General features: G+C 40.3%; 1 protein-coding gene across 1 annotated transcript in view; it reads right to left on the reverse strand.

The window, feature by feature from the left end:
* Positions 1-55: 55 nt before the first annotated feature.
* Gramd1c (GRAM domain containing 1C) overlaps positions 56-23,951 on the reverse strand; it is a 101,739-nt gene continuing 77,843 nt past the window's right edge. The window contains exons 12-20 of the mRNA XM_032899647.1: positions 22,233-22,370; positions 10,332-10,450; positions 9,092-9,234; positions 8,247-8,350; positions 6,445-6,621; positions 5,710-5,767; positions 3,186-3,296; positions 2,832-2,937; positions 56-1,828 (exon numbers count right to left, since the gene is read on the reverse strand). Of these exons, the coding sequence (XP_032755538.1) occupies positions 1,748-1,828; positions 2,832-2,937; positions 3,186-3,296; positions 5,710-5,767; positions 6,445-6,621; positions 8,247-8,350; positions 9,092-9,234; positions 10,332-10,450; positions 22,233-22,370 (1,037 nt within the window). The 3' untranslated portion in view covers positions 56-1,747. The remainder of the gene's footprint in view (positions 1,829-2,831; positions 2,938-3,185; positions 3,297-5,709; positions 5,768-6,444; positions 6,622-8,246; positions 8,351-9,091; positions 9,235-10,331; positions 10,451-22,232; positions 22,371-23,951) is intronic.

Genomic DNA, 23,951 nt, shown 5'->3' on the forward strand with positions numbered 1-23,951 from the left:
TTCTAGGTTTGGTTTGGTTTGGTTTTTAAGCAGAAACAGAAGAAAGAACAACAACTTAGACATTTTGGGTTTTATTGAAGTCAATCTATACATAACAGATTAAGATCTTAATTCTACATACATATTTAGTGTTTTATCTACAAAGCAACGTTGGTAACCTTTGAGGTATGTGATGAAGTAGTCTGAGAGAAACAACAAAAACATTCACTCTGACAGTTAACATTTTTCTAAATGTAACAATTTGAAGTTTCTAATCCACTCACTCTAATACACAGCCAGATACTTCCTATGTTCCTAAAACAAACAAAACAAAACAAAACAAACCGAACAGGAGGTATTACTCTGAAGCCCCCTTCCCCAGGGAGAGTAGATAGGATTCGTGAAGAGAAACCCTTCCCTTTAGCCAGTATTTTTATTCCCTACAGGCTTCGCAAAAGCGTTGTTAACAGTGACATTTGGCTTTGGTGACCTGAGGGAAAGGAAACATTGACTTAAAGACAATGGATATTCAATAAGAATAAATATATGTGCGTGTTCTAGAAAGACCTCTAGAGAACAAAACAATAAATAAATATATCCTGAACATTCCCTAAGTTCTGGGGGACGGAGCTAATTTCAAGTCTGGTCACAGAGTCCTTCTTTTCACAAATGCCTAAGCAGCTGTCCTGAGAGCCCAAGCTTGCGCCTCTCAACTTCAGTCAGCACGTATGTCCCCCAGTCTTTACTGGCGAGTGCAAGTATCTGTCTGTCTATCTTCTGATTGCCAGCAAGACAAGCTACACACAGAATGAAGAATAAAGAATGAAGCTGTATGTAGCTGCTACTGAAAAGCCATCAATTCTTTTCCATGGCATGGGTCACTTCCATTATGGGCCCTGCTAAGGTGAATCCAAGCATAATTCATGGTCTCATTTGATCCATCATGAAATGCCCAGACTTTATAATAATCTTATGGCTTCTAAAACTAAAAGTAGTTCATTCTGAGCATTAATAACTCGAATACTTCCTTCTCCTAAATTACTATTCAGTCTTTTGGATGTATGAAGGGTAATCTCACCTTTGGTAGATATAAATATGTACCTACATACATATATACATATACACACATATATGTATGTGTATATATATGTGTGTGTGTGTGTATACATACACATATATTCCTTCATTAAGATACAACATGGCCAATGACTCTTTCAGACATACAAAAGGTCTGACCACTGGCCTTGAAGCCAAGTCAATGAAGACACTGTAAAGTTTAAAGATACAAACCTGGAATGTCTGCACTTGGAAAATGATCCTTTAAGGTGACAAATGATTAAAGGGTTCCTTCTTACCTTTTTAGGCTCTTAGACTCAGCTATGAACACACCCCACTGGGCACAGGGACTCTGTGCTAATGTAAATTTAAAGGATCAAGTGACAAGCCTCACTGGAGAAGAGAAGTCACTGTAACCAGGGTGCCTTCCTTCCCCGCTTTGTGTCACAGAATTTCAATTCCAAAATATATTTCATGGTTCACTAGAGAAATTCACAGCTTGAAAATAGCTATAAGAAGTGAAAAGATAGAGTCTTAAGGCTATTGGTGAGAATCACTGAGTAAATGTTATTTAAATAAGGCTTTTCTAGTAGAAATCCCGGTAATAAAAATATCAGAAATGTCCTTTTGACCGTGACAGTCTTCATCCTCTGTTTCCTTCCAGATGTTGTCTTCTAGGTCCAGATGTCTCTTTGATTTCCACATTTCAGCACTAGCTCTCCACAACCACCCCAGACTTGTTCTTGTTTAGTAAATCAAAGGTTTTCTGAAGCATAATGAGTGAGCTCTTCAGCTGCAAACAGAATGATCAAAAATCAGACTTCGATTTTTGCCAGTTATTTTACTCCAAAAGATCTATGTGTATGTGTATATGTATGTCTGTGTATGTATATATATACATATATGTGTATGTATATATACATATATATGTGTGTATTTGATTTGAGCATCTACATCAATACATAGATAGATAGATAGATAGATAGATAGATAGATAGATAGATAAGATGCTCAAATAAAAAAGATCATCAAATATCTGATTCTCCAGTATCTGCTATATGAATTCTAGAGAGTTCTTACCAGGTACTAGAGGGCCATAGTTTTTCATTCAGTGTACATTCCAGGAAGTCCATCTGACTATCCAGAGGGAAAGGCTTGTTTTCTTAGACATTCCTCAAGGCTCAGTGGTCTTTTCCACTCTTCCCTGAACACCTCGTGCCCCATGGCTGAGTCACGTCTTCCTAATCCAAGATCCTCTTCACAGTTCTAAAACTTACCTGTACCTGCTGACCCCATACGATCTTCCCTAACCACCCTGCCTCGGAGCTCCTAGAGCACTACCCACTTCATACTTCTATACTACTTAACTCTGCACTTTTAAAAACAGACATGAAAGCCTGTAGGGTAACTGACTTCTCTCACAAAATCAAAGCAACTGGAGACCAAGAAATATTCCGTATTCCTTACTGTATTTGTTCATTCGCTCATCCAGCAAACCTGGATTGGGTTGGGTACTGTGCTAAGCGCAGACTTCACAAAGCTGTGTCAAATGTTCCTAGCACTAATCCAAAGAGCAAAGGGGGTCTAGGATAGGACAATTTGTAGATATGGTTATAGAAGGAAGAAAGGAGGTTTCTCCTCTCTATAAGACATGGACATGCATGGAGTGAGAGAAACACCTGAACCAAAAGAGAATGCTGAAGTGGGAGCAGAGTTAGTAAGCAGCTGTAGAAGTCTACAGACGTCCCAAGCTGACAACCCGCCCATTCACACCCCTGAGGAACAACCTGGCCTACCTGTTCCAACATCACTATGGAATCCTGGAGTACTCCTTTTAAACGGTGGGCCTGATCTTTGTTCTTTTGAATATTTTCCGTTCTTGAGAGCCTGTCAGAGACTAAACTAGAAGAAAAAAAATTAAATCATAAAACAGCTGCTGATCTTTTATTTACAGAAATTATTGTGCTCCATTTATTGCAAATGAAACACAAAATCATACCCACTGCTGCCGCCGTCGCCACCACCACCCCAGGCGGCGGGGAGGGGGAGAACTAAGCGTGCATGACAAGATACAGCAGACCAAAAAGTTAAATTTTCTACAACAGAGAAACAGGCCGTGAAAACAGGCAGGGCTGAGGCGGGGAACTTACTTTAAAGATTTCTCTCCTTGGAGGTGAAGCTGGTAGAAGGACTGGGTGGCGTGTTCTATCTTTGACAACTTCAGAAACAGTGTCACATTCAGCAGAACTAGCAGCAGCAAACTGTGCCAAGTAAAGGACAGTGGTTAACCCACACTGACCTGCACTGCAGAGGAAGCCCAGCACCCTCATGGTAGAGTCAAGAGAATCTATTGTGATTGGAGACCGCAGGGCAGCCTGGACTACAGAGGCAGACCCCACCCCAAGACCCCCTTCCACGACTAAAAAACAGAGTAAAATAACATACATATGCAAAAGCTTTCAACTGTATATGATCTACACCATTTCCTATATTTCAATAAATTATCCCCATTTCATTGTATGAAATAATTACTTTCAAGTATTATATAGATGCCAAAGAGAATGATGGGAAATGCCTAGTGTGTGATAAGAAAACTCCTCGAAAGGCCACAACTCACAGATGGCCTCTGACCCCTCTCTCCTTTCTTCTTTGCTCAATCCCAGCCAGTCCTGTGCAACCACTGGCTTAGAAATCTACCAGGTAGGCTTTCAGGGTCTATTTTTGGGTTACACTGGCTTAAGCAATTACATACCCATAATACTGCATTTTAAAAATGAAAGGAAGATCAATACGCAGCTGATTTTAGGAACATCGCAATGTTACCTTTTATTCCCAGTGGAAGCAAAAAAATGTGCATACATACATACATACATACAGATACTCTCTTTGAACAAAGAAAGTACCAGATAAATCCCAAGCATATATTATTAACGGTAAATATAAAATTTTTACATTCAAAGTTAATGTTTTATTTTTAATATCAGCCTTTCAAATGAATACAGACCTCATTACATGTACACAGACTGATGAGTAGTATCATGTGCCTTTATTTAGTTCTGTTAAAAGATTTACCTGCCTCAAGCTAAACTGATTGTGTTTGGGGGCATAGCTCGGCCGTAGAATGGTTACTTAGTATGCACCCGGGCCCGGGGTTTGGTTCCAGGCAGCACAGAAAGTGAAAAAAGTGTATAGAGGGTATGTAAGAAAACTAAAGGTAATGAGGAAATCAAATCTGTAAAATTATCATGGCACTGAAGGGATGAATGTGTACATGCATACGTATATATAAATTCCTACGATGTAATATAATAATATTTGTCATTCAAAATGTCAGAGCAACCTGATTTTATTAGAATCTGAAAACCTTTTCTGAAACCCAGAGAGAGATCTGAGGGCCAGGGTTTACACAGGTTGTCCCAGCATAAGGGGGGCTGAGGCAGGAGGATCATGAGATAGTTCAAGGCTAAGACTTCATAGCAAGCCCCATGTCAAGGAAACAACAACAACAAGAATGACAGCAAACACTAAAAAGGATAAAAGTACTTTCTGCTTGTTCTGAAATCTGTAGTAAAGAAAAACAGGTAAGAGCTTCATTCCAAAAATTATCGCCCAGTAGAATTAGAGCTCTTAGGTGTAACTCGCTAGGTAGGTTCCCATAAATACTACAAGCATCAGACTAATTGCCTAATATTTTTGACAGTCTGGTTGCTATATCAGAATAACCTACAGTGTGTGCTTTAAATTCCATCACTAGCTGCTCTTGTTCGAAGCCTTGCACCAACATGGCTGCTTACAACTCTTTGTAACTTCAGTCTTGGGGGATCCAATGCCCTCTTTTGGCCTTTGTACTCACCAGGCATGCTTGTGCTACACAGAGATACATGCAGACAAAACACCCATACACATAAAAATCAATTTAAATTTTTAAAAATGTTTTTAAAATTTCCTGATCACTATTCAAAGTCTTCTGAAACGACCTTTAAAATCAGAGCTGAGACATCTGCATTTTAGCAAAACACTAAATCTTACTCACATAAACGTGAACACCACTGATCTATTTAAGCAAGGTAGAATCATTTTATTAGAATTTTACCAACAAGTATTTTCTTTAAATTTATAGAACTTCCCATAAAAACCCATAGGTTTCATAGAAATAAGTCGGATTGCTTTTTATTTTAATGCTAAGCATATATTTTATATTCCCTTACTTTTGACAATTCCAAAAAACCATACACCAAAAGCTGTCAAACAAAATCTATCAGACTGGTTTTATAGTTCAAAGTGGTCAGCAGTGACCATTTCTACCCAATAAAACGCAAACGCAGAGGCTGATGAGATGGCTAGGCGGTTAAGGACACCTGCTGCTCTTCGGAGCCCTGGGATTGGTTCCCTGGGATTGGTTCCCTGGGATTGGTTCCCTGGGATTGGTTCCCAGCACCCACAGAGTCGCTCACAACCCTCTGTATGTAACTCCGCTTCCAAGAGGATCTGTGCTTCCTTCTGCCCTCCGTAGGTAGTACACACAGACAGGCAGGCCAAGCACTAACACGAACAGAGTAAAAAATAAGTCCTTTTGAAAAAAAAAAAAAAAACCCACGGATGCCTTACAATTCTTTGGGGACCTACTTAAAAACCGATGACGATATGAACAAAGGATATACAAGGGATACTTACAATACGCTCATCACCACGATAAGGGCCGTGTCACAACTGTCCACCGCCTTCCTCTTTCCTGGAGGTGAGAGGTGAGAGAGAGAGAGAGGGCTGTGAACACTGCTCAAAGTCAATAATCATCTAAAATTAACTTGAAACTGATGGTCAAGCTCCATCTCAGCAGTTTGCCCAGGCTAGCCCTCAGCAGTACACTCAGAGCTAAACATCAGATGTCTGTAGATGTTAAGCAGGAAATAAACAGAAGCTTGGGGCTAGTGGCTCATGTTGGGGACAGAGTCCAGATGGACAACACAGACTGTCTGAAGGGACTTGGTACAGAGCCACACAAACATAATATTTTATTTAAATACCCAATTATTTTTTGAGGTAGCATCTCACTAAGTAATCCTGGCTGGCCTGGAACTCACTAGATAGATCAGGTTGGCCTCAAACTCACCAAGATCTACCTGCCTCTACCTCTGAGCGCTCGGACTAAAGGCGGGCACCAGGCCAAGCAATCTAAAAAATTTTAATGCTGTGCAGGCCAACTGAAATATTCTACTCGTCATATACCTGCCACATCCCAGCTGTTTCTTTAGGCTTCTACAGTAGCTGCTCTTAAGAAATTCAGAGTATTAATAAATATTATCAAAAAGAAGAGAAAGGCAGGCTTTCTTAAATGGCATTCCTCAAAGACAAGAGGCACCCCATGCTTCCTAAGGGTAAGTCTTTTGTCTGTTTAATAGCGACAGCTACCTGTAATATCGTCTTTGGCCTCGAAGCCCAAATCTGTAGGAGAGCGCTGAGAGGGCAGCTTTGGAACCGGCTCTGCTGTCCGGTTCAAGGTCCGCCGTCTCCGGCGTAGGCTGCTAAGTTTTCCAGCATCTTCCATGGGTTGACTCAACACGGACTCTTCCATTAACAAATCTGATTCTGAGAAGAATTTTTAAAAACAAATGGATAAGAAGGAAGCTTCCTCAACTATAGGGCACAAGTTGTGTGGGGGAGAGAGGGTGTGCGCGCGCACGCGCATGCGTAGGTGGGCTTGTTTGAGCCTTGATAACCCTCTCTTATCAAACCTCCGGTTTTACAGACTAGATTCAAACTTTATTCTTAATTAAAAGCTTTAGAGACTATAATGACCCTACAGTAGACTTCCTTATTCTACGAAGAATGTGTATCAATAAATGATGAGGTCATCAGTGGAAACTTGCTACGTGCTATATTAAATATTAATGTAATGGCTTCAGTTGTGAAAACGAGGGTTCCACACACATCCACGGGGTCGTTAGAAAGGTTTCCAAGGAAGGATCTATCAGCGCTTCTTAACCCTAAAGGAGAGGGTAGCGTGTAGAAGTTCTAACGTTTGGAAAGAAAACGTCTGGTAAAAGGAATCTTGATGCCAAGCAACCAGAGCTTCCAGGGACTAAGCCACTACCTAAAGACTATACATGGACTGACCCTGGACTCTGACCTCATAGGTAGCAATGAATAGCCTAGTAAGAGCACCAGTGGAAGGGGAACCCTGGGTCCTGCTAAGACTGAACCCCAGTGAACTAGACTGTCGGGGGGGCGGCAATGGGGGAGGGTCGGGAGGGAACACCCATAAGGAAGGGGGGGGGGGGGATGTTTGCCCGGAAACCCGGAAAGGGAATAACCCTCGAAATGTATATAAAAAATATTCAAGTTAAAAAAAAAAAAAAAAAAAAAGGAATCTTGAAACAACCTAAATATCTCATTTCTGTCATTTATTTTTAGACCTTCCCTCTGCTTGGTCTTTTTTTTTTTTTTTTTTTTTTTCAGAATCTCCTTAGCAAGTGGCCAAACTTCTTTGGTGCTGATGAGAAGTTTAACAACTAAACAGCCAGAGGGAAAAAAGCCGGAGGACAAGTATCCAGCAGAGTAAAAGCAAGCCTGCAGCCTGAAGTCGCTAGAGATGGCTGGCTTTGGGCCTTTCCTTCACTAGAATTAATTATGTTCAGATATGCAGCATTCCTTCTGTGTATATTAAGAAGTATCCCAGCGTAACAGCTGCATTGTCTCTCTTGGTCAGCTACCAGCACACCTCCAGTAAATCCACACACAAACACAGCACCATTGCCAAGTGGGCCTACATAAGCCCAGGAAAGCCGCAGTTAAGAAGACAGGTGTAGAGGTTGGGGTTTAGCTCAGTGGCGCTGCCTGGGCGCAAGGCCCTGTTGGTCCCCAGCTCCCAAAAAAAAAAAAAAAAAAAAAAAAAGACAGGTGTAGACCTGGGGCCCTGCAGTTGTGACAGAGGACAAGAGGATCTATAACCTAGTTTTGGAAGTTCTCTCTGTGTTTAGCCTCCTGGCTCCCTGCACAGGCAGTGTGTGTGATCTTGGACAAGTCACTTAAATGTACTCGGGATTTCCTTGACGGTAAAGTGGGGAAAAACAATCATGCTTCTCTTTTACAGCGTTTGTGAGTATTGAAAGGTTGACCGTGATGTACGTGAATTTTTGACGTGTGATCCTAATGAAGAACAGCCTGTTTTAAATGAGACCTTGGAAAATACCAATGCATGAAAGCCTACATACCAAGCTGTTTGAAATAGTTCTCCAGCGAACTCCAGGAATTCTTCTCGATTAAAGACTTGATAAGGCCCCACGGTTGTTTCCTGTATTTCAAGTCTGTGGAGACTCTAATAGGAAGAGAAGAAAATAATATTTCTTTAGAGACAGACTTTAGCCAGCAGAGGAGACCAGAAGAGTTCAGGGGACTGTGCCCACTACTTTAGCTATTTCACTGCAGTGAAACGTGAGGTTGCATTCTGTGGGAAGCCAAAAGAATTAAATGCCATTACTATTGTGAAATAAAATTTGTTCTTCTTTTAAAAACATTGGGAGTTGCTAATAACCTCATCAAAGTGGAATACTCTACCCTCGCCTAAAAAGCAATGAAGGCTTCAGGAAATGCTAAGGAATTAAGTAAATTTCTAAATGCCCCGGGGATCTCTAGTGATCGCACACTAGTCGAAAGTAATTCTATTAATTAGGGCCAGCACAGCCTGCGATGGCCATTGCTCTTCAAGGTGACAACCCTCTTCATTCGCACCACAGCAGAGCGCCGTGTGGCTCACCATGCGTTCTCCTAAAACTCCTGACGCTTGAGACGCTTACACTGGAGCATGGGACTAGCTCTGGCCAATTCTACAGCCTTTATTCCTGTGGCAACTGAAGGGCATTTATTCTAGACTGTGAGGCCCCAGGATGCCCACACGTTTATCAGTTCCAGTCTTGAGTGCGGAGCCCCACCTCCCGAACACTGCTGGACATGTGATTTAGGTAAGAAGCGAAGCTCTGTGGTGCCTGACTAAGACTTCAGTCTGGTGTTACACAGCACACCCTGGTCTACTCACTCATGTACGCTTGCAGCGACCCACCTCAGCCTGCACCTCTGTTTTGCAGAGCGCACGATGCAGTATCTATTCAAAGTGTAGAAGTAGTCGTGGTAGGGGACGTCGTGTGTCAGCACTTCTGAATCTACTAAATAAAACTGGGCTTCCCGGCTCTCTTTATACAGTGTCTGCCGAAGTAAGATAAAAAATGTTTACGTGGGTTTTTCAATATGTTCCCCAGCAATTTAGAGCATATATACTGAAGTTCCTCCTCACAAATACAAAACACATCGAAAATCTTATGACAAGTTAGGACAGCGTGAGAAATAAATCGCATAATCGTTCTGTGTTTCTTGGCTATAATGAGTTTTAAGTTAAAAAATTAAGTTGACAATTCAAAAATTAATTGAATAGTAGAAGGGCCATAACTCCCACATTCGTCAAACTTTAACAAAGCCAAATGTTTAAAAAAAAAAAAAGCCAAAAAAAATAAAGCAACCAGACAAAACATCACTTTCCCTAACTTAAGGGGTCTGTCAACTAAAGCTTTCACTTAACCACACTTCTACCCATCATTGAAGGAGGAAGGACTGGCTCCTAAGTTTATAGAAGATTCTCCTATTCCAAAACACCCATCTCTTCTTGTATCTGTGACAACCTTTTAAAATGTTAAAGACGATAAGTGAATCACGTTTTCTGTAACGCTGATGGAAAAACCGAAACAACACCTCCTTCAGTGTTCACGGCTGTTTGCAGTGTTCTTCAGGTGCACTAGACTCCAGCCCAGACTGGCCAAACACACTCTGCTCTAAGCCAGTGCCATTCTAGTCGCTGAAAGGAGTACTGGCTTGTGTTTAAGATTAAAAACAATGTTTCCCATATGTCACAGCAGCCATCTGGTTCTTTGGGCTTCTCCCCTGACATGATCTTATTGTAAGTTAGATTTTAGAGATACTCATTTTAAATTCTTCTATTAAGCAAAACTGTAGATGGGTACAAGAGGGATGCAGTGAACCCTCATGAGCTCATCGCCTACCATCCGCCATGTTTGCTATTCCGTCTCCCTTCATGTGAGCCCCACCTCCCCTCTGCCAGCATCCCTCCACAACTCCATATTGGTTTCCAAAGACATCTGAGGCATTGATATAGTTTTGGACAATACTTCTGTTCACATTTTTATAGATTTGTTTGTATGTAGCTTTTAATGCCAACACTCAGGAGGCAGAGGTAGGATGTGAGTTCAAGGCCAGTCTGGTCTACGGAGAGCCCAGACCGAGTCGCATACCTGCTTTTCCGTGGCGGCAGTACATTTGCCCGTAAGTGGGTTGCTGAGGACTATAGTGTAGGTCATGGTTCTCAGCTGATCGCCTCCAGATTCAACTGTCCAGGGGGTAGACACCACATCTAACCAGAGCAAACAGAAAGGCTTTACGTTCAGTCAGAGGTGCAGATTGAGAATTAGATGTTTACAAGCAGTCCTCCGCTTCATGGGTGAAAAGGAAGATTAAATGCGAGTCATTCTTCTTGTAGGAGATACATATCAGGGGCTTCTGAACTGTCTTCACTTTTAAACCCCTTTCACCAGAGAAGTTCTTACTGACTCTGGGCAACGGGTATATAAAATGGTTTACAAATCAGACGCGTATGGATAATCAACCACAAAGACATTATTGCAATGTAATTCTTAGTTTACCTATAGTTTTGCCAAGTAAAATAGAGACAAGGAAATGTGCATGCTATTGGCTACATCCACTTACTTCTACACAAGGGATTACTCTGTAGCTAAGGACTTGATACACGGGAAGCCAGAGCACCATCGGGGTTTTTCTGAGTCCCGTAGGTTGATTTTATAGCAGTTGGTGCTAAGAATGCCATTTGCCATCCATGTGTGGGACAAAACGAAGGAAATGTGTTGACAGGCACCTCGGAAATTGCTAAGGGTTTTTCCTAATTCTATACCCAGATTCATCACATGATTTTTAAGATGAAAATCATGTCAGTGACTCAAACAGCATTTTTTTTTTGTTTTTTTTGTTTTTTTCCTAGAGCTAGGGACCGAACCCAGGACCTTACCACTGAGCTAAATCCCCAACCCCAGCATTTTTTTTTTTAATATGGAAGATTTAATGCAGTACAACCCAAACATATACTAACCTGGTACTGAAATGCTAAGGATGATGGTAGGACAATAATGGAAGTATTATCCAGAGTTAAATTGTTAGGTTTCTATGGGGCAGAACGCTGTTTGTATAAGCCAAGGTCCCGCAGGCAGTGTATGCTGGCAGCATGCATCACGACACTATGCACGGTTACACACATTATGTGCTCAGAACCCTGGCCTCGGCAAAGTCATTCTTAACAACAGAGGTGCCAGAAGCACTCAGACCCATTACACCATGGATTTTGAACTAAATTTTGTTGTTTGTGTTCAGAAGCCTTTACTATTTGGGGGGCCCTCCCTCCACATTCATTTAAAAGGCTTCACATATATGTATGGTCAGCAACACCCAGTTTAAGAAGCTATAATAGGAACTGGAAAGATGGCTCTGTGGTTAAGAGCATTTGTCCTTGAATAGGTCCTGGGTTTGATTTCCAACACCCACATGGTGTCTCACAAATATCTATAACTCCAGTTCCAGAAAATCTGATGCCCACTTTTGACCTGCATGAGCACAGGCATACAAGTGCACAAAACACTCAAAGCACATAAAATAAATCTAAAAAAATAAAAATAATTTCTCTTTTTAAAAAGCGGTAACATACACACATACATCTCTTGCTTCTGATCTCCATCTGTGCCCAGAGCTAGGGTGGTCCCATAGCCCTCAGACACAAAACCTGCGTGCAGAGAGCTGGGCTGCTAGGAGCACTCTCCCTCCTAAGCCACAGGTGGGACCCCATTTTCTATCCATTGACTGTCCAAGGAGAAACACACAGGGAGCTCAAAGGGCACAGAAGCCGCAGGGAGGCCTAGGAAAGGACCCTTCTAGTCTACATCTGTCCCCAGAGCAGGGCTGTCCCACAGCTCTCAGACCCAAAACCTGCCTTCAGAGAGCTGATCTGCCAGTAGCACTCTCACTCCAAACATCACAGGCTCACAAGCTCACAGGCTCACAGACTCTCAGACTCACAGGCCCATATGAGGGACAAACTCCAGTCAGACACAACAAGACCACTAATATCAGAGATAACTAGATGGCAAGAGGCAAGCACAAGAACCTAAGCAACAGAAGCCAAGACTACTTGGCATCATCAGAACACAGTTCTCCTACCACAGCAAATACTGGATATCGCAACACACCAGAAAAGCAAGATTTGGATTCAAAATCATATCTCATGTTGGTGATAGAGGACCTTAAGGAGGACATAAATAACTCCCTTAAAGAAATATAGGACAACACATGTAAACAAGTAGATGCTTCTAAAGAAGAAACATGAAAACCCCTTAAAGAATTACAGGAAAACACCACCAAACAGATGAAGGTATTGAACAAAGCCACCAGGATCTAAAAATGGAAATAGAAACAATAAAGAAATCACAAAGGGAGACAATGCTGGAGATAGAAAGCCTAAGAAGGAGATCTGGAGTCATAGATGTAAGTATCACCTATCACCAACAGAATACAAGAGATAGAAGAGAGAATCTCAGGAGCAGAAGATATCATAGAAAACATCAACACAACCATCAAAGATAATGTAAAACGCAAAAAGCTCCTAGCCCAAAACATCCAGGAAATCCAGGACACAATGAGAAGACAAAACCTAAGGATAATAGGTATAGAAGAGAACAAAGATTCCCAACTTAAAGGGAAAGTAAATATCTTCAACAAAATTATAGCAGAAAACTTCCCAAACCTAAAGAAAGAGATGTCCATAAACATACAAGAAACCTACAGAACTCCAAACAGATTGGACCAGAAAAGAAATGCCTGACATCACATAATAGTCAAAATATCAAATACACAAAAAAAAGAAAGAATATTAAAAGCAGTAAGGGAAAAAGGTCAAGTAACATATAAAGGCAGACCTATCAGAATTACACCAGACTTTTCAACAGAGACTATGAAAGCTAGAAGATCCTGAAGAGAACACAAATGCCAGCCTAGGCTACTATATCGAGAAAAACTCTCAATTACCATAGATGGAGAAACCAAGATATTCCATGACAAAAATCAAGTTTACACAATATCTTTCCACAAATCCAGCCCTACAAAGGATAATAAATGGAAAACTACAATTCAAGGAGGGAAAACTGCACTCTAGAAAAAGCAAGAAAGTAAATCTTCTTTCAACAAACCCAAAAGAAGATAGACAAAAAAACATAATTCCACCTCTATCAACAAAAATAAGAGACAACAATCACTATTCCTTAATATCTCTTAACATCAATGGACTCAATGTCCCAGTAAAAAGACATAGACTAACAGACTGGATACGTAAACAAGACCCAGCATTTTGCTGCATACAGGAAACACACAGGAAACACACCTCAGTGACAAAGACAGACACTACCTAAAAGTAAAAGTCTGGGAAAAAATTTTCCAAGAAAATGGTCCCAAGAGATAAGCTGGAGTAGTCACTCTAATATCAAATAAAATCAACTTTCAACCAAAAGTTGTCAAAAAAAGATAAGGAAAGAATACTCATAAATGGAAAAATGTACCAAGTTGAACTCTCAAATCTGAACATCTGTGCTCGAAATGCAAGGGTACTTGCACTCGTAAAAGAAACTTTACTAAAGCTCAAAACATACATTACACCACACACAATAATATTAGGAGACTTCAACATACCACTCTCATCAATGGACAGATCATGGAAACAGAAACTAAACAGAGACATAGTGAAACAGAATTTATGAGCCAAGTGGATTTAACAGACATCTATAGAACATTTCATCTTAAAACAAAAGAATATACCTTCTTCTTAGCACCTTATAATACCTTATCAAAAATTGACCATATAATTGGTCACAAAACAGGCCTCAGTAAATACAAAGAGATTGAAATAATCCTGTGCATCCTATCAGATCGCCATGAACTAAGGCTTCAATAACAACAAAAATAACAGAAGGCCCACATACACATAGAAGCTAAACAATGCTCTACTCAATGACAACTTGGTCAAGGAAGAAATAAAGAAATTAAAGACTTTTTAGAATTTAATGAAAATGAAGGCACAACATACCCAAACTTATGGGATACAATGAAAGCAGTGCTAAGAGAAAAACTCATACCTCTGAGTGCCTCCAAAAAGAAAATGGAGAGAGTAAACACTAACAGCTTGACAGCACACCTAAAAGCTTTAGAACAAAAAGAAGCAAATTCACCCAAGAGGATTAGACCTTAGGAAATAATCAAACCCAGAGCTGAAATCAACCAAGTAGAAACAAAAAGAACTATACAAAGAATCAACAAAACCAGGAGCTTGTTCTTGGAGAAAGTTAGCAAGATAGATAAACCCTTAGCCAGACTAACCAGAGGGCACACAGACATTATCCAAATTAACAAAATCAGAAACAAAAAGGGAGACATAACAACGGAAACTGAAGAAATTCCAAAAAATTGTCAGATCCTACTACAAAAGCCTATACTCAACAAAACTGGAAAATCTGGATGAAATGGACAATTTTCTAGACAGATACTACGTACCAAAGTTAAATCAGGATCAGATAAACCATTTAAACAGTGCCATAGCCCCTAAAGAAATAGAAGCAGTCATTAAAAGTCTCCCACACAAAAGAAGCCCAGGACCAGATGGGTTTAGTGCAGAATTCTATCAGATCTTCAAAGAAAATTTAATACCAATATTCTTCAAACTATTTCACAAAATAGAAACAGAAGGAATACTACCCAATTCCTTCTATGAAGCCACAATTACCCTTATACCGAGACCACCCAAAGGCCCTACAAAGAAAAAGAACTTCAGACCAATTTCGCTCATGAATATTGATGCAAAAATACTCAATAAAATTCTCACAAACCGAATCCAAGAACACATCAAAACAATAATTCACCTTGATCAAGTAGGCTTCATCCCTGGGATCCAATCAGGATACAGAAATCCATCAACGCAATCCACTATATAAACAAACTCAAGGAAAAAAAACCCCACAGGATCATTTCATTAGATGCTGAGAAAGCATTTGACAAAATCAATACCCCTTCATGATAAAAGTCTTGGAAAGATCAGGAATTTAAGACCCATACCTAAACACAGTAAAAGCAATATACAGCAAACCAGTAGCCAACATCCAACTAAATGGAGAGAAATGTGAAGTAGTCCCACTAAAATCAGGGACTAGACAAGGCTGCCCACTCTCTCCCTACCTATTCAAGTACTTTAAAGTTCGAGCCAAAGCAATTAGACAACAAAGTGAAGTCAAAGGGATACAAATTAGAAAAGAAGAAGTAAAAATATCACTCTCTGCAGATGATATGATAGCACAATTAAGTGACTCCAAAAATTAGACCAGAGAACTCCAACAGCTGATAAACAACTTCAGCAAAGTGACTGGATATAAAATTAAACAAATCAGTAGCCTTCCTCTATTCAAAGGATAAACAGGCTGAGAAAGAAATTAGGGAAATGACACCCTTCACAATAGCCACAAATAATATAAAATGCCCTGGTGTGACTTTAACCAAGCAAGTGAAAGATCTGTATGACAAGACCTTCGAGTCTCTGAAGGAAGAAATTGAAGATCTCAGAAGATGGAAAGATCTCCCATACTCATGGATTGGCAGGATTAATATAGTAAAAATGGCCATCTTGTCAAAAGCAATCTACAGATTCAATCCAATACCCATCAAAATTCCAACTCATTTCTTCATTGAATTAGAAAAAGAAATTTGCAAATTGATTTGGAAAACCAAAAAAAAACCCAGGATAGCAAAGTCTATTCTCAACAGTAAAAGAACTTCTAGGGGAATCACCATCCCTAACCTCAAGCTGTATTACAGAGCAATAGTGATAAAAACTGCATGGTATTGGTACAGAGGCAGGTAGACCAATGGAATAGAATTGAAGACCCAGAAAGGAACCCACACACCTATGGTTGCTTAATCTTTGACAAATAAACTAAAATTATCCAGTGGAAAAAAGACAGCATTTTCAACAAATGGTGCTGGTTCAACTGGGGGTCAGTATGTAGAAGAATGCAAATTGACCCATTCTTACCTTCTTGTACAAAGCTCAGGTCCAAGTGGATCAAAGACCTCCATATAAAACCAGATACACTCAAACTAATAGAAAAAAAAAGTAGAGAAGAGCCTCGAATACATAGGCACAGGGGAAAATTTCCTCAACAAAACACCAATGGCTTATGCTCTAAGATCAAGAATCAACAAATGGGACCTCATAAAATTGCAAAGTTTTTGTAAGGCAAAGGACACTGTCAGTAGGACAAAATGGCAACCAACAGATTGGGAAAAGATCTTTACCAATCCTACATCCAATAGAGGGCTAATATCTAATATATACTAAGAACTCAAGAAATTAGACTCCAGAGAATCAAACAATCCTATTAAAAATGGGGTACAGAGTTAAAGAATTCTCAACTGAGGAATACCGAATGGCTGAGAAGCACCTAAAGAAGTACTCAACATCCTTAGGCATTTAGGAAATGCGAATCAAAACAACCCTGAGATAACATCTCACACTAGTCAGAATGCCTAACATAAAAAACTCAGGCAAATAGATGCTAGCAAGGGTGTGGAGAAAGAGAAACACTCCTCCATTGTTGGTGGGATTGCAAGCTGGTACAACCACTCTGGAAATCAGTCTGGCAGTTCCTCAGAAAATTGGACATAGTACTCCCTGAGGACACAGCTATATCATTCCTGTGCATATACCCAAAAGATGCTCCAACATATAACAAGGGCACATGCTCCACTAGGTTCATAGCATCCTTATTTATAATAGCCAGAAGCTGGAAAGAACCCAGATGTCCTTTAACAGAGGAATGGAAACAAAAATGTGGTACATTTACACAATGGAATACTACTCAGCTATTAAAAGCAATGACTTCATGAAATTCTTAGGCAAATGGATGGAACTAGAAAATATCATCCTGAGTGGAGTAACCCAGTCACAAAAGAACACACATGGCATGCACTCACTGATAAGTGGATATTAGCCCAAAAGCTTGGAATACCTAAGAAAAAATTCACAGAACATATCAAACCCAAGAAGAAGGAAGATCAGAATATGGATGCTTCATTTCTCCTTAGAAGGGAAAACAAAATACTTATGGAAGGAAATACAGGGACAAAGAGTGGAGCAGAGACTGAAGAAAAGGCCATCCAGAGATTGCCCTACCTGGGGATCCATCTCATACGCAGCCACCAAACCCAGTCACTATTGCTGATGCCAAGAAGTGCTTGCTGACAGGAGCCAGATACGGATGTCTCCTGAGAGGCTCTGCCAGAGCCCTACTGATACAGATGAGGATGGTTGCAGCTAACCATTAGACTAAACAAGGAGAGTCCAGTGGAGGAGTTGGAGAAAAGACTGAAGGAGCTGAAGGGGTTTGCAACACCATAGGAACAACAACAATATCAACCAACCAGACCCCACCAGAGCTCCCAGGGACTAAACCACCAACCAGTGAGAACACATGGAGGGACCCATGACTCCAGCCACATATGTAGCAGAGGATAGCATTGTCTTGCATCAATAGGAGGAGAAGTCCTTGGTACTGTGAAGGCTCATTTCCCCAGTGTAGGGGAGTGCCAAGGCATTGAGGTTAGAGTGGGTGGGTGGGAGTGGGAGCATCCTCACAGAAGCAGGGGGAGGCAGCAGGGGGTATGGGAGAGAGGAGGAAGGGGATAACATTTGAAATGTAAATACATAAAATATCCAAGAAAAATAAAAATTAAAAAAATACACACATCTCTTATCTACTTATTTCTAAATTATTAATATGTTTTTAGAAGACAAAATTAAAGGTCAATTCATCTGTAGACTCCATTTTAAATCGAAAACCTGTGAAATGATGGAAATGGGACCATGCATGTAATACCAGCAACATAGAGGCTATGGCAGGAAGATGGGGAGTATAAGGCTAGCCTGAACCATAGAAAAAGACCGTGTCTTGGAAAAAAGATACAAACACAACATTGGATATGCCATCATTAAAGAGAAAACGTTGAAAGACATTTGTCATTATTCAACAATGAGACTTTCACACCTGTGCGTATGGAGAAACCACGTCACAGATGTTATTGGTTGTCAGGTGACATAAGTTTAGATCTCAGTTGCAATTCTCTTGTATCATGAGTAAGACACACTTCACATAGAAACATAGCTTTAACGTCAGCAACATTTGTGAGAATCATTAGGCATGAAAGCCTCATGAACTCTATCTGAAGATCCGACTACACCATGAATACCGACTACACCGTGAATACCGCCAACGTGAATGGACACACACAAATGATCATTCCCTGGGTTGAACTGCTACATCAGTCTTCTCATTGCTGGAGCCTGACTTTAATCCATCTCCTGTTGCTGAAGGGTTAGACTGAAGACAGAGCCATGTCTGTCCAGCTTTGTTTTTACAAGTAGGTGTACAGGTTTTTACGGCAGGGTCAGAAAGCCTTTGACTATTTGTCAGAGCTTCGTAACTACATTTAAAAGGGCAACATCACACACAATAGAGTCTACCATTCAGAATGTGCTATAAATATTACATGTTTAGGCATTCATTAAAAAAAAGCTATATCCACTTAATTTCGAAGTACTTTTCAGGTTATTTGGTCCTATGTCACCATACTCCAGGGAAACACAAGTGACCCACTGTTAACTGGAAACAGGTTCAAATGTTATCATTGAATACTGTTGCTAAAGTCCATACTATTAAATCAAGTTCTGTCTCCCCATGCATGTTACGCTGGGATTTTTACCACTTTACCAGCTAGGCCTACTGAATTATCATTTGTGAGAACATCCTCTGATTAACATAATATTGGAAGAGGCAGTCCTCAATACTGAAGAAAAGTTCTTTATCAGATAAAACTTCAAGAATGAAATCATAAGACAATAACAACAGAGAAAAGGATATATTGTTTTGTTTTTTGTTTTTTTATGGTGCTAATGTTAAAAGAATAAAAAGACAGGAATTGCAGATACTTTAAGAATTCTTTGTTTTAGTAAACAATTTAAATGGGTGAAACTTCACACCAATTAGCTGACTGTTACATAAAATCAAAAGGAACAGTGTTGATCATTCTGTGAAAATCCAGAGTCTCTATGCATCACTGATAAGATTACAAATGGTGCAATCATAGAATACAGAACTGGGTAAGCCTCAAAAGAAAATAAACAAAGTTACCCTTTGATGAAACAATCTGCTTTTAGACAACTAATAAGTACTGAAAGGAAATCAAAGTGAATCAAGTAGATAGCCACATATTAGTGGCCTGGGTAGCATTTTTTCACAGTAGTTAAAAGCTATGTGTCATTAATGGACAAATGAACACACAGAATATGATATTATATATACATATACAAAATATAATACAGTCTTTAAAAGATGCAGAATTCTGCTATGGGTCTTCTCATGGATGGATGGGTTTGAAGACATTATGTTAAGTGGGAAACTTCTCAGTAAAAACAAATGTTGTACACATTCATTTACAGAGTAGCCCGATTTGTTAAATTCACAGTATAAAAGATGGAATGGTGGTTCCCCAGGAACTGGGGAGGGTCAGATGGAGAGTTATTTATAGGCTCAGAGTTTCTGTTTGTGTTGATGGAAAAGATCTGGAGAGGCACGTGGAGATGGCTCTACAATGATGTGTGTACATAACGTCTCTGAACTGTTTGCTTCCTTTACAGCATGTACATTTCATTACAGTTTTAAATTCTGAGGAGAAGCCTAAGGAACGTAAATATGGATGTTATCATACGACTCGTGAAGCTTCTCTGAAGGTTTACATTTATCTAAATGAAAAAATATTCTAAATTGAGTTTTTAATTACGAGTAATGGCATGCAACTGTAAATAGAAATTAAAGAGACTGCCAAATTAAAAGTTCCTTATGAAAATAAATTAGATCCATGGGGCTGGCGAGATGGCTCAGGAGATGTCTTAGTTATTTTTGTTGCTGTGACAAAATACCATGACCCAAAGCCCCCGGCCACATGCCTCCTCCAGCAAGACTACGCCTCCTGAAAGTTTTCACAAGCTCTGCGAAGAGCGACACCAACTGGAGTTTTCAAGTGCTGATGGGGGACATTTTTCACTAGACCAGGACAGCAGTTACCAAGCAGTTACACCAACCCTGCCAATCCAAGTTTGACTCTCCGACCCCACACAGAGGAAGTTGTCCTTCTTACAAGTTGTCCTCTGACCTCCACACATGTGTGTCACACACACACACACACACACACACACACACACACACACACAGTAGAAATAAAAGAAGAAAGATGACATTGATCACTGGGTAGCGGGTTCTAAGAATAACAGTATGGTTTAAGGTCAGGAACAATGATCTTTTAGAGAAAGACCTCTTGACTCATTCTAGGTCTACCCTGTAATGTGCCCATAACTGTTCGGGCTTTGAATAAGCCAGAAGCCTTTGCTTCCTAAAGCTATTTATGACACCAGCGAGTGGATCTAACCAACCATGCTGAGGCCAGATAGATACTAGATAGCAGGACTAGTTGTGCTGCAAAAAGCACACTTTACTTCCTACCAATTTGTAATAACCTGTGGTGCCTTATAGTAACTATAAAAGAGGCATTGCCTCATCGACAACCACTGGGTAGCAGATACTCCAGGAACCACACCTAACTCCTCACAGGGACGCAATTCCCCAGACAGAAACCAATCACAAAGTACAATCCGATTCAGAAGAGATACAGTCAAATGTGAACCACTGAGCAGGGGGCAACTTACATCTCCTAGATATTTTATTTTTAACGGAAAATAGAAAAATTCTTAAAGCCGTGAAACTCATGAAATAACCACAAAATCTATTATCAACGGAATCCCTTTGCTACCCTGCTGGGAATAAGAACATTCAGCTTTGGACCTGGAGTCCATGTTGATATCTTATCAGTGGATATGTGCTTATGCTGTTGTGAAAGTCTCAGATAACCTAATGGTTAACAAAATCCTCGGGTTACAGAACTGATTTGCTGACCATGTGAAATGGCTTACCTTGTACAAACGTCTACGGCTACTGCATTCTAACGTGATGCGGTTGACTCCCAAAGTTAACAAAGTATCTGGATATATATTTGCTTTAAAACTTACTAAAAACTTATTTGAGATATTTAACAATATAGAACTTTTATCACATGAGCAGTGAAGTTGTTCTGGGAGTGTGATCAGCTCCCTATATAAAACTACGTTTTCGTTATATTATAGGTACTTGGCACAGCTCTGTTGATTTCACCAGAGATGCACACATGGGCACTACTATTCAGGCTAATACGTAAAACTTAATTGACATTCAAAAGCAGTCCAGGCTTCACCCATCTACCCCTCTACAATGGCAGTGAACACATGGACTTCCATGTGTCTGCCAAGATATCACCGTGTGCACACTTGTGTCTAGCTTCTTTCACTTAACATTGTGTCTGTGAGGTTAACTCATAAGCAGCAGGAGCTCGCCGTTGCTTGCACTGTTGTACGGGGCTCTTTAGTGGAAACCAGCAATTTGCTAGTCTACTACTGATGGGTGCTTGAGATCATAAATGATGCTGCCGTAGGCCCAGTGAGCGGCTTTCAGGGTGCACACACACCCATCTCTGTTGACTATGAACCTCACAGTGTAAGGACCATGTCTAGGAATTCTCAGCTGCGATAAATACTATCAGGCCACTTGGCCAGGGGGTTACTTCAGTTGACACTCCACCTGCATCCACGTGTCACATAATGCAGTCCTTTCCACACAATAGGGTTCAACTAGACTAAATGGGTACATTAATGAATTACCGCAGGTTTTTTAGGGTATAAATCTTATACGTTTTAAGTAGCACTTACCTAATTAAACAATTATTTTGGTCACATGTGAATTTAACCAAACATTTAAATCCCAGTTTTAAAGTCAACACCTTAAAATCAAATTGTGTCTAACCCTCACTCCCACCCCTCCGGCCCCAAGACACTATCAGTTTCAACCCTCCAAGGAAAATCCTCCCCAATTTGTTATTAGTAAGAACAGAGGACCAACCTATTATGTTTCTAGAATTAGTAAATCTCTGCATAAAGTGTGAGCTGGTGAAGAGCAATTCAAACATTCTCTCGGCACTGATGTGAAAAACTCGGTTGATATAGAGTCTTCCTTGAAGATCTTTCTCGGGAATATTTTCTAGAAAAAAAAAAAAAAAAACCAGAAAAGAAGAAATTAAGGAAAGATAATTTCAACACTTCAGGGGAAAGACTTGTTTTGTTTGGGTCTTGATACAAAATAATTTTTAAATATGATTATCCTACTTCCAGAAATCTAAAACTACAAATTGGAAACATTTATGTTCAACATAAACATAAGTACTTGGCTAAACCAGATCATAATTTTCAATTGTTAAAACGCACACACGCACATAAACACTTAGCTGGAATAATATTGAACTCCTATAAGATACCACAGAAATCAATGTTTTGTGTGTGATAAAAAGAAATATCCACCAGAGCCATTTCAAGCCACACCACTGAATACATTCAGGAAATAAGTCTGCGGTGGTTCTATTTGCTGTGTGCACTAACACATTGATCTGAATGAGCTCACCTGGTTTACTGTGGCTGTCCCAGGTAGGGATCACTGTACTCACAGTGTATTCTCAATACCCTACCTTAAGGTGGGAATAGCAACTTGGAGGATGTCATACAGGTGAGGGTGTGTACAGGATAGAAGGAGGCCTGTCATTGGATGAGAAGGAAGGATGGGCGGGAGAAAAATTTGAGGGAAGGGGAGGAGACTGGAATGGAGATGGCAGAGTAGCCTCGGGGAGAACATGGAGGGTGACATTAAGATCCCACTCTGTGTATTTACAGCTTTTTATGAATGTTCTTAAGGGATGGATTGTACAGGGCTTTGTATGTGTAGGTGGGCAATTATATCTTATCAATTGGATCAGAGGTTATTGTGTTGTGTGTTCTTAATATGCAGATTGAAGAGTAAGAGAGGGTGCAGCGGCTGGTCTAGGCCACCACGGAGTTGGGATGTGTGCTTCTGGCAAGATATCTACCAGACATCTTGGGGCACTGTGGTGCCGGATCTAGAGGGGGTAGAAGACTGCCATGTTTATAATTTTACAACAACAACAACTCTTCCTGGAAAGTGTTCTTCAAAGCTGAGTAATGTCCGGTGGAACAGAACTTGCTCCCCCTGGGAACCTGATGGCTAAGCACCTGCTGAACACTACCACAGCAGATGAACTAAAGTCACCTCTGATGTCCCTGGGAAACAGCGCAGCAGCCCGTGTTCCCATATATGTCAGACACCGCTAACTGTCTTCCAGTACTGACACCTCTCGGCCTTCCACAGTCCTTTGGAAGAAGCGACATTATCTATCATCTTCCTCTACAGAGGAGGAACGTGTGACACGGAGAGAGGTCAGGAGTGACTGCTCTGGAATTTGAATCCACTCAAGCACACGAAAAAGTACCCTTCATTTTACATTGCCTAAAAGAGTTTAACTGAAAAGACTACCAAAAAAAGAAAGAAAGAAAAAAGAAAGAAAAGAGAGAGAGAGAGAGAGAGAGAGAGAGAGAGGAGAGAGGAGGAAGGGAGGGAGGAGGAGGAAAAAGAAAAAAAAAGAAAGAGAAAGAGAGAAAGAAAGAAAGAGAGAAAAGAAAAAGAGGAAGAACAGAGCATGGTGTGTAACAGAAATAGTGGAAACAACCCAACACAAACTTTTAAATGATTTAATGACAAAGGACAGTGACTAGT

Source organism: Rattus rattus, chromosome 4 (genome assembly GCF_011064425.1).
Source record: "Rattus rattus isolate New Zealand chromosome 4, Rrattus_CSIRO_v1, whole genome shotgun sequence".
In the NCBI taxonomy this organism is placed as follows: Eukaryota; Metazoa; Chordata; class Mammalia; order Rodentia; family Muridae; genus Rattus; species Rattus rattus.